Genomic DNA, 15,946 nt, shown 5'->3' with positions numbered 1-15,946 from the left:
CTCAATTAAGCTGTCCATGTTCTCCGCCTTCTCTTCATCGTTAGTGTCATCAAACCTAGCTTGGCTGATGGGCTCCTCCGTATATTCATCATCCACTGCTTGCTGACTGGCTACATCGACCAGTTCAGGAAACATCATCTCGTCTTCATCATCATTTGTAGGCACTGCCTCGTCAGGTTCTACATCTTCTTCTACACCAACTGCAGAAGGTACACAAGAAGCAGCAGCTGAATCAGAACCAGAATTGGCAGCAGGCATGTTGTGGCTCCATGAACCACTTGCTTTACTTGGTGTCGACCTACAAGGAGTGCCGGGGTGCTGGCTATTAGCACAGATAGATGATGTCTGAACTCCCTTCCCCTTCGCCCGTTCTGCGCGTGGCTGAAGCACATCGATTCGGAGTTTACCGAATCGGCATCCAGCAATCCCAGCAAAAAGCAACGACATATGATCGTCGCAAGTTAGTGCGAGAAATCTTTGCTCGTCACTACTGAAGTAGTTCAGTTCAACAGCATCGGCATCACTCCAGGGATAGGTGTTTCGGAGCTCAGCTCGCAAATCTTTGAAAGATATGCTGGTTTCTACCACTTTGGGATAGAAAAATGATGAAATCAAATGCGGTTTAGTACCATGCAGCACACTAGTTTCTATTCTAATCGCCAGCCGGAAAACTAGCGCGTGATCAATCCTACAAAGGCTTCAGTTAGCCGGGTAAAATCGAGCACAAATTTGAACGATTCAAGCAAACAGAAGTCAAATACGGCCTACAATATGACTTAGAACGTCAATTCGAGAGGAAACGATGCTTACCCAGGTTTAATCCATGAATTATCTGCTGTGGATTCGACCCAATCCTCTCCGCGGTCGACTGCCTTCCGGGCGTCCTCACTCAACATCGCTATGTAATCCCAGATGGGGAGGTGGGCTATATCTGGCGGAGACGCGGCGTCGCCGGCGAACGGAATAGGGGCATAGGGTGGAGGAAACAACTATGGTGGACGCGGCACGACGCCGGTGGAGGGGGCGGGGCGGCGCGGTGCGGTGCGGCCTGTCTAGATCTATTTCAGATTCAGACAAGCTGCCCAATATGTGTCTCCTTGCGGTCCCACCTGTCGGCAAGCAATGGTTAGACGAAGACTCGGCCCACTCGTCAGCAATTAACGGTCAATGGACGGTCAAGACAGCAAACGCCCGCTATGAGCATTTGTGAGAGTTTCAGCTAGGGAAGAGGGGAAAAGTGAGCAAAAGTTTGGAGCGTGGGGAAAAGTGAGCACAACTAAGGAACCAGGGGCACTAATTTAAATATCCCTTAATTCTTATAGTTCATTTCATTCAAAATCATCTAGTTTTTATAAGAACGCTAATCTATTTTAAGATTCATGGAATTGTGCGTGGTAAGGCATAAAGTAAAAACAAATCATGTAGAAAAACATTTGGGCAATTCTGATACGGAAGATTCTAGAACAAAGAAGAAGTGCTTGTGTTTTGAGGTTTGTGCATTATACTTAAGTTCAACCATAGTCTTCTAGATTGTACATGTGGCAAAATCTGGTGGAATCTAGATGATATCCAACGGCCAGTAGTGCTCAAATTTGCCAGCTCTGCACCATTGGATTGGCCTCATCCAACGACCATTTTTCAAAGTTAAAGTTATCCGCACACTATATAAAAAATATAAAACATAATATATATAGGGGTATAGATATAGATATGTGATGCGAAAGCCACCCATCATCTCCAATTAGAATAGTGTGTCCATGCACATATGCAATGTGGCCAAACGATGTCTGCCATCGGTATCTCAAATTCAAACCAATCTGACCTTGTTCAATGTGTATACATTACAACATGCTCGTTTCCAAACCACACCACGCAGATTTCCGTTATATTCATGCATGCATGGATTTCAAACATCATGATCTCTTATTCAAATATTTTAATTCAACTTTACATTGATTATGACCTCACCTAGTCTTTTACACCCACACATTGGTCTTCTCTTTATAATTGTACCACTAACTTTCTCTCGTGCATGCATGCACACACACTACCAGTCGGCATTATCCATCGCACACATGCAATCTTTTAACAATGAAACCTAGATGATAGCATTGTGTTAGAGATGTTGATTATGCCAATTGTTGTGTTGCAACAATCATTCAATATTTGCTTCCAAGAACTAACATTCAATATTACAAAAAGACGAGCGCAGCAACGCGTGCCAGCGATGATCTAGCACTTAGTATAGATATGATGTAAGTCTTGCGAGTATAGTTGGGTACTCACCATGCTTTATTTATTCTTTTGACCAGGATGCTCCAAATCAAATAGTACCATTTGGAGTGGATAATCTCTTGGTGAAGGATGGCATTAGCTATGGTTATCCCTCAAACAATGGTCTGGGCAGGGATATGGACGCCACTTGCTTTTCTTTAGCCTTTTTAAGGCATTTGTGACATGTCTAAGGTATATTTCGCTTGAGTTATGAGATATGTATCTTGGTTGTCAAACCCTTATATGTACTCATTCATCAAATTTGACTCCTTGGGAGTCATTGTATATATATTATTGCAGACATGTTGAGGAATTGTGTTGTGATACTGAATGCCCACATACGGAGCATGTTGTCGCGTGCATGTTTGTTTGGTGGGCCTCTTGGGGTCGATACTATGTGAATGCTAGCGGAGGTGCTAGAGTTATATAGTGTCGCTCCTGGGGCGTTACACGAATATGATGGATCTCCTCCTCAACACCTTCACAACACATATCATCAAACCTACAAAAAGGAGAAAAGAGTAAGGGTTCATCAGAACAGTTACCTTATGCTTGCTCCTCGGCCTTCGTCTTCACGAGCATCGGCTCATTCTCTGGCCTTGCGGCATCCATGTTGTGGGACACGATGTCGGCATCCATGTTGTGATATGTGAAACACATCATGGACCTCTGCTAAGTCTTCTAGTAGACCTAGCAGATATGCCACATTTCCTTTTCTTGACGAGACTTAGAAAGGTCCAATAAATCCTGGGACAAGTTTTTGTTTTGCCTGAAACCTCTGTAGTGGGTATCACTCAGAGGTAAGCATATTCTTCGGGTTCAAAGTTAACCTCGAGATGCTTATGATCATAGTAACTTTTGTGTTTGGATTGAGCTAACTGAAATCTAATCTTGAACCTTTGTTTTGATTCATATGGTTCACCTCCTCACACCTCACACAAACTCCTCCCATATGTCAATCTTGCCATGTGGGGTTTTAGCCTCCATGCTATTTTTGGCATGTCATGATCCAAAACCATGTATACAATAATGTTTTGGTGTGACACAATCCAATAACCATGTACACAACAATTTATGGAAACAATCATGACCACTAGCAAGAGATTTGCATAAAGTTTAGATGCGCCAAGTTGAGATGCACTTGTTGGTGTACCAACAACCCTTTTACATCATCATGCTAGATTTTTGCACCAACAACAAACTAATTAAACAAAAAACACATAATGAGTTGAACATAATCATATATTCAAGGCTGGGACATTTTGGATCTTCTGTTCTTCATTATACATCGCCTTGCTGCCCTAGCGGCCATAGCATTGAGTTGGGAGGGAATCCTCTTAGAACATTGTTGATTACTACTACTAGTTTGGTCTTCATTGTTGCAACTGGCAGAAGCAACTTTAGGATTGTAGGTTTCACCGGTGTTGTCGTTCTTGGTTCCCTCAACATTATCAATCGATGGCTTCATTTGTGGAATGCATAAGTATTTTTGTCCAAGCATCATGTCTTGATCATGTGGTAGACAGATTGATCCGGGAGGGGGCTTGGGTATAGGGTTTTTGTTCAAGCTATGAGCCATTTCAAGAAAAACCTACCCAAAGCGAAGAATTTGAATGTTATGATAACAATATAATGCCCGCATGAAATGTATGTGATGCATTAGGTCAGTAGCCCGTTGAAACTTCATGGCTCCTTGAAAATGACATATATATACAGAAAAACACAACTAATCATCATAATTAAATGTTAATATTGTGAACTTGGCACCATTGAGGGATCCAAGCCAAGAGAAAATTTAATTAAATTCCCTCGCTAATATGTAGCCAGATAACTTATGGAGTATCGACTATAGTTTGATAATTCAATCATCGTGTGTATTCTATACTTGACTAGATAATAAGTGAAAATTTATCCAAATGGCATACTAGACAATAAGAATTCCTTTATTTCCAAAAAAATATTTTATTATTTTGGGTGTTAAAGTGAATGATAAGAAAATGTTTTATTTCTTTTCTCAAAGTCTACATGTGAGGATCATTTTGTATTATTTGCCTACTGACAGTGTAGATGGATTGGCCAGAAACCTAAGAGAGAGCATAAACAAAAATCTAGTTAAAGCACCAAAGTGACATATGATTGGTAGTGGTAAGCCACCCGCCACTATGAATTATGTTCATACAAAAGGATGGAGTTGATCCTTATATGGGATAATGGACCTCATATGTGCCTTTTTGTACATTATTTGCATTCATACAATAATATATTGGACAGGAATGCCCTAGTCCATGTGTTAAAGCAACAAAAGAGGGGCTAGGTTACTTTATAAGAGATCTACACAGGTTGACTCTTAATGTTGTCACTTAATTGATTAATTGTTGATATGGGAGGGGGATAATAAGGAGAGAAAAACAAATCTAATTTCTTGGAGTCAAACTTGTTCTTGAATGATAAGACAATCTTTTCATATGCAATGCATGCCTTCTAGAGAAGGCAAGAAAAACATATCATGCTATAGATATCTCTCACAATTGATTGTTGCATGCTCCTAAAATTATGGGCTAAACTAGACAATATTTCACTAAGAGATGACTTTTGGTACAAGGGAGAGAATTGTCTTATCCTCCTTACTAAGAGATAGTCTCTTAGCTAAGACAGTGCAAACCTCTTTTTTCAATCTCGCTCTCTCTTCCCAACGTAGAAATCATCCTACCTGATATTAATAAGATAGCACTATTGCATATGTGCTAATAAGAGTCGAGCCATGTACGTCGTCACATTTAATTATAACTTTTCTGTAGAGTCAATCTAAAGACATGTCCTATTATATAAACTGTTTTACTATCAACTCCTCATGACGAGGAACCAAAGAGTCGAGGAGTGACTCTGCCTTTGTAGATGTCGTTAACACCCACTTTAACATGATGACATCGAGTCAGTTCTTATGATACTCCTAACGGATCTTCAAGTTTGTGTCTCTCCATCTTGATTGCAAGTTTTCGTGACACGTCAGGGTTTCAATTAAAAAAATTGTACACGTTTAGAAAAAATCCTATGCAGAGGCAGGATAATTATACTTCTATTATATCTGAAATAAAATAAAATATTGAATTGTTTCGTATCTATGAGGATATTCCGGGTGACACAATCTCAGAAATTCCAACTCGCACTATCTGAAAGGAACGGAGAGTGCGTGGAAACTGCAAACTCTTGCTTCTTGAACAACAATCTAATCACCGATTCCGTGATCCGCGAGTAAAGTTCCGATCTGGACACGAAAGCGCAGGATCCAAACAACCCCATCCCCGACAGACGCGTACGCGATTGATACATACAACCAACAGCAGCAAAATCCTGATGAGGAACGGAGAGGTTTAGGGCAAAGCACGTACCTCGCGGCCCGGCAGCTCGTGGCCGAACGTGGCGTTGGAGCGGATGGCGAGGTGGACGTCATCTGCTTGGAGCGACGCCCTGCCGGCGTGATCGGCGTAGACCAGCGCGTCGCCGAGCACGTCGCCGGTGTACCGGTGGGCGAGCCTCATGAACTGGTGGACCACCGCCGGCTCGTAATCCCCTTCCTCAAGCCCCACCGAACGCAAGATCTCCTTCACGACACGCGCGTCCCGTGGCTCGTCGCCGGCGTCCGCCGCCGCCGCAGGAGGAGGGGTCCGTCCGACTCCGCTGTCCATTAGGGTAAGGGCGCAGATTTGCGGTGTGTCGGGCAACTCTTCGCGGGAGAGGCAAAATAGAATTTGGGTTTAAGTAAAAGGATGTAGTGACGCCGTACAATTGGAATCATTTCAGCCGTATTCACAACAACGACGCTTTGGCCGAGTGGTTAAGGCGTGTGCCTGCTAAGTACATGGGGTTTCCCCGCGAGAGTTCGAATCTCTCAGGCGTCGTTTATTTTTTATTTTTGCTGCAAGCAAACAAGCTCCACAACAATTCTTTTAGCTGCTTAGGCAATCAAGCTCCACAAAATATTTGCTTTGCTTCAAGGAAGAAAGAAAAGATTATGAACAATAATACTTTTTTTTTGCTGCTTAGGCAATCAAGTTCCACAACATTTGCTTTGCTCAAGGAAGAAAGAAAAGATTATGAACAATAATACTTTTTTTTTGCTGCTTAGGCAATCAAGCTCCACAACATTAGCTTTGCTCAAGGAAGATATAAAAAGATTATGAACAATGATAATGTTCTCACAAATGAGCACTTTGAACAATCAGGTATTGTTAGACACAAAGAAGGCAACATATGCGTATATTGACGATTTCATGTGTAAATTGACAGTTCCATGTCTTAAGCAAATGTATTATTTTTTTTGCAAAATCTTAAGCAAATGTATTGAGTATTTGTACCTACTAATACATTTCTTTTTTACTTTACTCGAAAAAACACAAAATGAAAACAAAATCGACACAAACAAATGTAAATCGTGTGGGAGAAACGTAAACCTTGGGCCTTTTCTTCCTTTTTTTTTGAGAAGGGGGGGGTATTTATATTTTCACTGTTTTTTACACAAACACAATAGTCTAACTGCTTGAGGAGTCTAAACAAATGTAAAACGGGTGGGAGAAACATGAATTTTGTGCTTGGTTTGCGGCAACACTAATGCCAATGTTTTCTTTTACGAACTAGCAGGTGCATGTTTTGCATTAAGAAAAGAGTTGGAAAGTTGTCCTTTACAGAGTCGTTATCAATCATCACGGCTAGGGACCTCATCAACTAAGAGAACATCGACTTACATACTCGCTCCGTTCCATAATATAAGAACGTTAGCTTGAAAAACATTCTTATATTATGAAAACATCATATACACCCTACAGTATAACTGCCTCCTGGAACAAACAAGCATTAACTCCGGCTCTCTCCGCTACCACAATAGTAGTGGAGCTGGTAGGAGTTAGGGTTCTACCGGATCTAGGCCAGAGATTGTAGGGGAAGGAGGGAGTTGGGCGCGGGTGAGCACGCGGCCGTCGGCGGCTAGGCGCCGTCGTGCGCGTGGAGGAGGAGGCGGCGGTGAGAGGAGGCGGCTAGGGTTTAGGGTTCCGGCTCCTCTGGGAACCAGGCAATAGAATTGTCTTATTGCTTAATCTGAAAAAGAGTCTTACAACTTGTTTATATAACCACGAAAATAAGATAACTTGTGGGCTAAGCCCCTAGCTAAACCTGCCTGGTGGGCCTCCTACGGGTATAAGTTACCCCGGTCATAACAGGAGCTAACCCTCTCAGAAAGTTCTAGCATTTCTCTCTTTCCATAGGTGCACATTGTCATTAGCAATCCGATCTTGTCGCCCTCCCCTGTAGCTGAGACCACCATCGTGCGATAGTCGTCGTTGTATGTGCAATCCTTACCATTGATCCATTAGAGACAATAAACTTTTGCCACACCTCTTTTGCGAAAGGATATTGCAGCGTAATAGCTCAAGTGCAGCTAAACTGAATATATCCCATCCATGTCATGTCTCTCCCACACGTTTTACATTTGTTTAGACTCGTCTTTTGTTACATGGAGGCCAATTCATGAACAAGAACAGAATAGTTGCTTACACCTCTCTCTATTAGCATGATTTGAGTTGACCTTGCTCTCTGCCTCTTTCCACCAAACATCAAAAGCCAAGAAACAGTCGACATATAAACACATATCTCTAATTTGTGAGAACAACAGGGCGCTGATTTGTACTACGACATAGGCGACTCTTATTGGGGGAGGCAAACGAACAGTTTGGGTTTGAGTGAAATATGGGTCATATCCAGTACAAATAGGACCATTTCACAAGTCTAGACAACAACGACACTTTGGCCGAGTGGTTAAGGCGTGTGCCTGCTAAGTACATGGGGTTTCCCCGCGAGAGTTCGAATCTCTCAGGTGTCGTTTATTTTTTTCATTTCTGCATCTTTAAACAGCCGAGCCCCACGCACACATTTCCGTTGAGCACTATATTTTTCACAAATGCAAACGTCAAAGCCAATGTCTGAAGTATAGGACTAAAAACTTATTATAGCCTTTTTGTATATAATTTTTCCCTTCCACTTGTGATTTTGCATCATCAGCAGTAAAGCACCCAGTCTTTTCGTTGTCTAGCTCGCTGGAAAAAATTATTTTCACAAATTTGCACTCCATAGCCAATGTCTGAATTAGAAGAGAACACAAATCACTTATCACAGCCTTTCTATTCTTTTTCTTTTTCACTTCTCATTTTGCATCTTAAGCAGTCAAGCACACCGAGCAAAAAAAAATATTCACATGTAATTGCAAATTCATAGCCAATATCTGAACAAGTAGAGAACTGAAATCACTTATCCTAACCATGTTCTATTTTCTCGATAGGTGTTCTAAAACCAAGAACAATTCCCGAGCTTGAACTCTGTATCACGTACGTACTATTTACAGGTTAACTTCTTTTGTTCTACTTGAACAAAGTTATCAACAAATATACACCAAATGCTACAACATCTGTTATGATTCTGTCAGTGCGGTCACCTAAACTTCAGACGATTTAGCTGAGCTGTCATATATGTATTCACAAGATCTGCTGGTCTACGGCTGTCAAGACTGCGAAACCGCGAGACGGTGATCAGACATTTGGTTGAGCTCCCTCATGTAGCCTCCTGATTTGCAAGGAGTTGAAGGGATCAGCTCCAGCACGTCGCCCATCTTCAGCTCCTGGTGCAGGTTGTGCACAGCATGACTGTTGAGCCTTAGGCTCAACTGCATGTCGTAGCTAGAAGCCCTCTTCAGTAGGTCCAGTATTTTCGAATTTTGTGGGAGTTCTTGCACTGACATCTGAAGAAAACAAACATAAAAAATTCAGTTCTGCTGCTCTTCCAAATTAACACATTGCAACTTTAATTAATCAGAAAGCACTAGCACAAAATATTATGAGGGTTCTTAACCTTTTCATTCTCCAGAAGTATTACTAGGATTGGTCCAGTGTGGTCACATTGTTTTGAATAGGAAAAAGGACAGCCATCAGAGTCAGAAGGGAAAGTGCATGTTGCCCTTGGGGAAGAACCAAGTCCAGGAGGCGAAGGGTGATCTGTGTGCAGAGTTTCACACTGCCATGTAACAACACATCTAACCCATTCAACCATTTCAGGCAGAGATGAAGAGCAGTTACGTACGCCTTCCTTGTACCTCCAATGTGCAGCGATTCCAAACTCTGCCTGCAAGTGCATGTCCGCAGTACGAATTTGGATCTCTAATGGGAGTGTTTCTTCACTGAGAACAACCGTGTGCAGCGATTGGTACCTACAAGTTAAGAAGCATCAAGTTAGCACCGTGACATACATTTTTTTCTGCATAGCATAGCAATATTTTGCATGGTCGTACCCATTAGATTTGGGGCTGCTGACATAGTCTTTAAACTTCCCAGGAATTCTAGGCCACAAGTGATGGACAACTTCTAATGTGGTGAAGCAATCAGCTTTATTCTCGAGTATCACACGCACTCCATGTACATCATAGATTTCATCCATGTCCAGTTTTTTCCTGTAATAAAAAAGCAATCACATTAGCATGTTTAGTGGCATATGTCTCTCCGGCTAGCAAGGTTACTTTAAAGGCCATGTTGAAGTCAGTGCAGGAATTACCTATTTTAGATAATGATTCATTTGACTTCATTAACACAGCTAAAATGAAAGGCAAATCATTTGAAAAAAAAAATCTAGTAAATACACCATAATGGAAACATGACGCACGAGTTTACCTTGTCATCTTGCTGTAGATGCTGTATATGCTCTTGTGCCTCCCTGATATGGAACGATAGGATAGCCCTCTCACCTGAAGGGCCTGTTCCAATCGCCTTATTGCAGCTGCAATCATATCTCTGTTGTAAAACTCATGAAGGTTGGATGACAGTTCCTCATATTGCTCTGGGTAAAGATGCTTGAAACACAGATTTTCAAGCTGCTCCTTCCAGTTCAAGATCCCCAATTGATTCGCCAATGGAGCAAATATCTCCAGCGTTTCCTTTGCAAAGCACTGCTGTTTGATCTTGGGCAATGAATCCAACGTCCTCATATTGTGTAGCCTATCAGCAAGTTTGATAAGCACTGCTCTCGCATCCTCCATTGCAAGGAAGACTGTACGCAATCTGTCAGCTTCATCAGTTCTGCTCGCTGTATCGTTTCTACGAGCCAGTTTGCTCAAATGACTTAGATTAGAAACCTGTCAAATATTCGACACAACTAAGTCAAGTCATTCCACAATGTCCTCAAACGGCCAAAGCACCCTTGTTGCCAAAAAATGGTGATATATTGCAGGTGTAATATTGATAAAGATGACCGACAAGGCGACAACGTGTAGCAGAACAAACAACAGCCTTTCCCAAGTTCCAAATAATAAACGCAATGTCATGAAAGAAGACACATAAAATCACCAAAAGGTGTGTCTGCTTTGATCTGGTAAACAGCCAGGAAGAAATTCTAAAGTATAACAAAGCACAAGTCAATCCTAGGAGATGCCTACAGCCTACTTTAATAGAGGTGATGTTAACTTAATACCTAACTTAGATAAGCATAAGATTTGTATTTGTTCTAGAAGCCCTATCAATAACATAACAATCAATTATGGTCTGTCAGTCATAATCGTAAAAATATATTTTAGCAAGGTAGCCAAACTAGCAACATCCAGTTCTCCATATGACGAAAAAGACAACACCGAGAAAGATGAAAATAAAAGGGGGGCCCACGCAGAGACATAACCATATAACTAATCAATTGTGAGTATGACCTGGTCCTTCCCCTAGAAAACAATGGCCTGATCCTGGACACAGGCACAGCTTAAGTCATGCTCAGAAAATTATCTGTATATGCCGGTACGAATAATCTACCAGTGAAGAAGCTCTGAATTGCTACATAACGGTGTAGCAGCAATTGCACCTTACTTTGGTTCGTTTCAGAAAATAATACTGCCACACCAAGCGAGCTTTAACAGAGAAAAACAGTTCTCCTAATTAGACATATCAGTGAGCCTGCTCGTCACATCCTAATGTCAGTTATATCCAGTACAGTAACTAAATACGGAGTAGATCCGAATTCTTACCCCCTTCACGAGGTCCGCAACGCCAGCACCGAATTGCTCGGAGATGGAGCCGTAATCCAGGCCTGCGTCATCCACCGTGTCGTGCAACAGCCCCGCCGCGATAACCGGAGGGCCTGCGCCGAGCTCCGCGAGCAGCGCCGCCGTCTCCACGCAGTGCTGCAGGTAAGGGTCGCCGCTCGCGCGCATCTGCAGAAACCACCAAAACGCCCAGCCGAGGAACGTGGCCCGGTCACTTCAAACGTCCGACAAGCCACGCCGAAACGATGAGCAGAAAGAGAGCGAGAGGGGCGCTGTCAAGCACCTGGCCGCGGTGGGCCGCCTCGGCCGCGTAGTAGGCCTTTCTCACGAGCTCTTCGCGGAAGATGGCGTGCCGCGACTGCGCGCCGGCGAGCAGGGCCGCCGCGGCTGCGGAAGAAGCGGCGCCGACTTCCTCGAACCCCACCACGGCGGCGCGGGCTCGCCTCGCGGACGGCGGGCTTCGCGCCTCCCCTTGGTCGGAAGCGCGCGCGAAGGAGAGGGAGGGCGGGGTCCGGCACCGGGTCGCCCGCAGCTCGCCGGCGGCGGAGGCCGGGGCGCGGGGGAGGAGGTCCAGCGCGGCGGGGGGCTGCGGCGCCGAGAGGCGGTGGTGGGGGCGGCACTTGACGGAGCAGGCGACCGCCGCCGGCATGGCTCCTGGTGGTGGTGCTGGCTGGCTCGGTGAGTTGGAGTTCGGCGGAGGGGACGGTCGAAGAGGGGGGGAGTGGGGAGGTGGAGATTGGAGAAAGAGGCGTGGAAGGGAGCTCTAGTTGGGACGTTGGGCTCTTCGCGCGTGCTGGCGTGGTTATGAATAGTAAGCCTACTCGTGGGAACTGGGAAGATGGGTGGTCGTTTTTATTTTAGACCTCAAGTCGCCAAATCATTTGGGTTGGCTTGGCTTGCTAATTTTCGAACGAGGAGGTGTGTTTTCTTTCCGAGAGCACGAGTAAACTATGTGCCGTAGTTTTAGTTTTATAGAAGGCACATGATAAAACACAAGAATTCAGACAAACTCTCACCACATGCCGATGAGAGGCAAACACCACAGAAACCCCAACACAAAAGTATCTGTGCTAAATTGACCAACAAGAGCAGCCGCGTCTCAACCAACGTTGGTCACCTCTAAAGAGCAACAACTTCAAACAAACTCTCATTGCCAACGCATCAACTAGTGTGTGGCATTAACCATCCTTGATTGCCTAAAAGAGTTGGCAGGTGGGTGACGAGACTCGAACAGCCCCAAGAAAGTCATCATCTTGGAATCACCCGCGACGGTGTACATAGTACCTTTAGGTCGTGACGAACAATTCAGAACAACGGTGAGTACCACAGGAAAGCAAACTAGGACCTCCAAGTCGTGTCTCCAAAAGCAATTATCCCAACAGAAGAGCGACATCGAGGACGCCGCTATCATCGATCCGGATCCGAACCTAGGCTTTTGTCCGGAGACAACCAATCAAGAGAGAGAGAGAGAGAGAGCCCCAGCTATGCATATCGGAGGCACTAAAACCCATTAAGGAAGAAAGAAAGGGTACTCCCTTCATGATTGAAAACAAGTATTTGACCTAGCCAGCCGCCCCTCCAAAAAGCTAGGGTACTCTGCCTCCCGCCGGCGCTGGCGCCGATCCGTCCCGTCTTCGGTGGCCTTAGGACCATGGAGGCGGAGTGGATCTCGCCCCTTGCCGGTGGGAGGGCTCCGTTTTTAGATCTTTTTTCGATTTTTGTTAGGGTTTGCGTCCTACTCAGGAAGGCGAGACGGCGGCGGCTTCCTGAAGATGGAATAAAGGTCTCCCCGCCTAGCCCCCGTTCCGGTGATGTGTTCAGCATCATCGGTGGGCGTGTGGAGTTGTGTCTCCAGCTGATCTGTGCTTGGTGGATTTGCTTGGATCTGTTTGTCGTTCGTCTTCGTTCGTGTGTCTTCAGGTTGGATCCTTTTAATCTACACTCTTCATCTGCGGCGGTTGTTGTTCTGGTGCGTTGGTTCTATGGGGCCTTAGCACGACGACTTTCCGACTGTCTACTACAACAAGGTTTGCCCGGCTCCGATGAGGGAGGGGCGATGGCAGTGGCGCGCCTTCGGCTCGCTTCAGTGCTTGTAGTCGTCGCTAGGTGTTCTACGGATCTGGATGTAATTTTTATTATTTCTAGTATTCGTTGTACTACCATGATTGAAGATGAATAGATTGGAAGTTTTCCTCGCAAAAGAGAGAGAGAGAGAGAGAGAGAGAGGTGCCGACACACCACAACGCTGCCTCCAAGGAGGGGAAATGACACCCACGAGGGGCTGTCACGGGTGGCACCAGCCAAAGACGGGCAGGACTTCCATCCGAATTATCGCAAACCTACATTCCTGCCCATCGGAATGAGGTACATCGTCATTAGACATGATACTTTATACAATATTAGACATGTAATGTTCATAAGCATGTGAAATTGTGTAGTTCAAAGTCATATTCATTTCCTCTTGCTTCAGGGCTCCACCGAACGTAATTACCTAACATGATTCACTCGTCCTTACATGTCGCGACGAACTCTGAAGCCCTAGCCGCCACCGGCGTTACGCTCTCGCTCCTGCCAAAGTCCGTCATCGAGCAAAACCCATGTGGCGTCTGCAGTGCCAGAATGGTCTGTCCACATGGAGTTCATGCGACAGGGTTGGCCGGATGCGGCAGATCAGGGTTGGTGGCAGTGGTTGATATGTGTTCGAGCAACGGCAATTCTCAACCAGGGACGCTTACAGGTGATGCTACCTGCACCGATGGCATACAGGGATCCTAGATGGCGGTTGGCTTAACCTCTGGCTCATATTTGGCGTACAGCTACATAGGCGTCTTGGTTTTGATTTAGCTTGATTTCACATGAAGGTGTGTCTGTCCATCCGAGGATTTAAATCTTCGTTTTAACGTTTTCTATAAGGACATGTAAGATAGTCTTATCTTAAACCCGTCACGTAATCTAGAAAAAAAATTACATGGCATTAGTCTTTTCTTTGATAGCTAAATATTTCTAAATACATGGTGAGGGGTGACAGATATTATTGCTAAGAGATTATATCCTAATTAAGAAAAAATACAGCCTTTTTCTTATTATCTCTCGTTAAGCTCAGCAATTTATTATACTACCTATCACTCCTACTGTACAGAAAATTCTGAATTCCGCCACCCAACAACCGTGAGACATGTTCCTTCTGTCCACGTACCACGGGAGTGATTTGCATCAACGTGAGGGTGTCTTGTGCTTAAACGTGCAGCTTCCTCCATGTCACGGAGGGCCGCAAACGACGGGGCGCACGCATGTCAAACGGAGGCTTCCTTGTGCGTGTGGACGAGGGATCGCTTGCCGGTTGGGCAAAGCAGGCATTGGCGGCACGGACCAACAGCGTTTGTTCTACTCACCGTCTCGTGTCACGGCGCCAATGTTTCTTTCGAACCGATGGCAACGGGCCGGAGAAATGACCCATCGAGTCAGTTTGTCAACCAACTGATACTGATGGATGTTTGAGTGCCTCCGATGCAACCCCGGCCGGGAGCGATGGTATATAGGGCTGCAAGAAAAGCTTGTGGCTCATGAGCCGCTCGAGATCGATTCGTTTTTTGGTTCGATTCGAGAACGACTCGAAAAGAAATGATTTAAGTTTGAACACTTTATGCAGCTTGACCGAGAAACGAGCCGATCTTGAACCAATATTGGCTCGCTCGATTTGAGCTCTATAGCTCGACATAATATTATTATGTTAAATGATCATGCCATATATTAAACGGAAATAAGATAATTTGTTATCACATATGATGTCCATGATTTTTGTCCATTTTATTTACCAGCAAACATGGAAGCATATGCACCTTCGTTTTTGTTATCATATAAGTGCACAAAAGATTTAGGCCTAATTATGGTAGGTGATCGACTATGTGTTAAATATCCTATTGTGTTTGGCAAAAGTTTCCAGCATATGCATCTTCGTTTTCTTGTTTTTCGTCCATGAAGACCACCATCTATTGCTAGTTCACCCAAGAGAGAAGATGAGCTCTCCCTAGCACGACGAGATGGGGGTACAAAGTTGTGTCATGTTGTGTCCTTATCTCGTTAGAATAATCGCCATAAATTTATAATTTTTATGGTCTCATTTAGCTCAAAACTAGCTCGAGATCGACTCGAGATCGTTACAAACTGAGCATGAATCATGTTCTACAGCTCGATCTTAAGCTTCACTTAGTTTGAGCTCGCTCAAAACTTATATGAGTTGAGCCAAGCCAAGTCCAACTCACTTGAACTCGACTCGTTTGCAGCCCTAGTGGTATACTAGAGGGCACGGTAGTCAGTTGTGCCCTAGTGGTATACTAGAGGGCACGGTAGTCAGTTGTGCACAACAGATTCAGGCGACGTGCGTGGGCAAACAAATTACGGGAGCGGCAAATGCATCAACACCATTGTAGTGATATGATACTTCCGACGCAATACAAAAGCGATGGTTCCATTCAAAATACCAAATCTATACAACTTTGCAACCGCAATTTTTGAAAAACATAACGAGGGACTATTTGATTGACAGGATTCTAAAAACAGACAGGAAATACTATAGAAATTTCCTTCAAAGAGGTTTGAGCAATTCCATAG

General features: G+C 44.3%; 2 protein-coding genes and 2 non-coding genes across 5 annotated transcripts; 2 read left to right on the top strand and 2 right to left on the bottom strand.

The window, feature by feature from the left end:
* Positions 1 to 3,520: 3,520 nt before the first annotated feature.
* LOC147984271 (transcription initiation factor TFIID subunit 9-like) lies at positions 3,521 to 5,985 on the bottom strand. Its single transcript, XM_087539726.1, has 2 exons — positions 5,664 to 5,985; positions 3,521 to 3,865 (listed from the first exon to the last, which is right to left on the bottom strand). The coding sequence occupies exons 1-2, from the start codon at positions 5,958 to 5,960 to the stop codon at positions 3,521 to 3,523; spliced, it is 642 nt and encodes a 213-aa protein (XP_087395852.1). The 5' UTR covers positions 5,961 to 5,985.
* A 106-nt stretch (positions 5,986 to 6,091) lies between these two features.
* On the top strand, positions 6,092 to 6,173 carry TRNAS-GCU (transfer RNA serine (anticodon GCU)). Its single transcript has one exon. It is a non-coding gene; the product is annotated as a tRNA-Ser (tRNA).
* Positions 6,174 to 8,064: 1,891 nt separating this feature from the next.
* TRNAS-GCU (transfer RNA serine (anticodon GCU)) lies at positions 8,065 to 8,146 on the top strand. Its single transcript has one exon. It is a non-coding gene; the product is annotated as a tRNA-Ser (tRNA).
* Positions 8,147 to 8,502: 356 nt separating this feature from the next.
* On the bottom strand, positions 8,503 to 12,146 carry LOC125536328 (putative GTP diphosphokinase RSH3, chloroplastic). 2 transcript variants are annotated; one of them, XM_048699524.2, is made up of 7 exons: positions 11,619 to 12,146; positions 11,318 to 11,503; positions 9,981 to 10,441; positions 9,605 to 9,763; positions 9,397 to 9,523; positions 9,169 to 9,311; positions 8,503 to 9,058 (listed from the first exon to the last, which is right to left on the bottom strand). In XM_048699524.2, exons 1-6 carry the CDS (start codon positions 11,982 to 11,984, stop codon positions 9,192 to 9,194), a joined length of 1,419 nt encoding a protein of 472 aa, XP_048555481.2. In that variant the 5' UTR covers positions 11,985 to 12,146; the 3' UTR covers positions 8,503 to 9,058; positions 9,169 to 9,191. The 2 variants fall into 2 exon arrangements, with proteins under 2 accessions (XP_048555481.2, XP_048555480.2); XM_048699523.2 differs by having other exon boundaries at positions 9,169 to 9,523; positions 11,619 to 12,143.
* Positions 12,147 to 15,946: the final 3,800 nt, after the last annotated feature.

The sequence above is a fragment of the Triticum urartu genome, chromosome 2A (genome assembly GCF_056163025.1).
Source record: "Triticum urartu cultivar PI428250 chromosome 2A, HENAU_Tu73, whole genome shotgun sequence".
In the NCBI taxonomy this organism is placed as follows: domain Eukaryota; kingdom Viridiplantae; phylum Streptophyta; class Magnoliopsida; order Poales; family Poaceae; genus Triticum; species Triticum urartu.
Note: the sequence above shows the minus strand (reverse complement) of the source record. Positions and strands in the feature narration are given on the sequence as shown.

What these genes read in the sequence shown, in the direction of transcription:
- LOC125536328 (XM_048699523.2), bottom strand. Translation starts at nt 11,984, where the DNA reads ATGCCGGCGGCGGTCGCCTGCTCCGTCAAGTGCCGCCCCCACCACCGC. An exon ending in TTGCGGACCTCGTGAAGGGG is followed by an intron (nt 10,442 to 11,317) that starts GTAAGAATTCGG and finishes AATATTTGACAG; the next exon opens with GTTTCTAATCTAAGTCATTT. An exon ending in ATCTACAGCAAGATGACAAG is followed by an intron (nt 9,764 to 9,980) that starts GTAAACTCGTGC and finishes TTTTTATTACAG; the next exon opens with GAAAAAACTGGACATGGATG.
- LOC147984271 (XM_087539726.1), bottom strand. Translation starts at nt 5,960, where the DNA reads ATGGACAGCGGAGTCGGACGGACCCCTCCTCCTGCGGCGGCGGCGGAC. An exon ending in ACGAGCTGCCGGGCCGCGAG is followed by an intron (nt 3,866 to 5,663) that starts GTACGTGCTTTG and finishes CGCTTTGGGTAG; the next exon opens with GTTTTTCTTGAAATGGCTCA.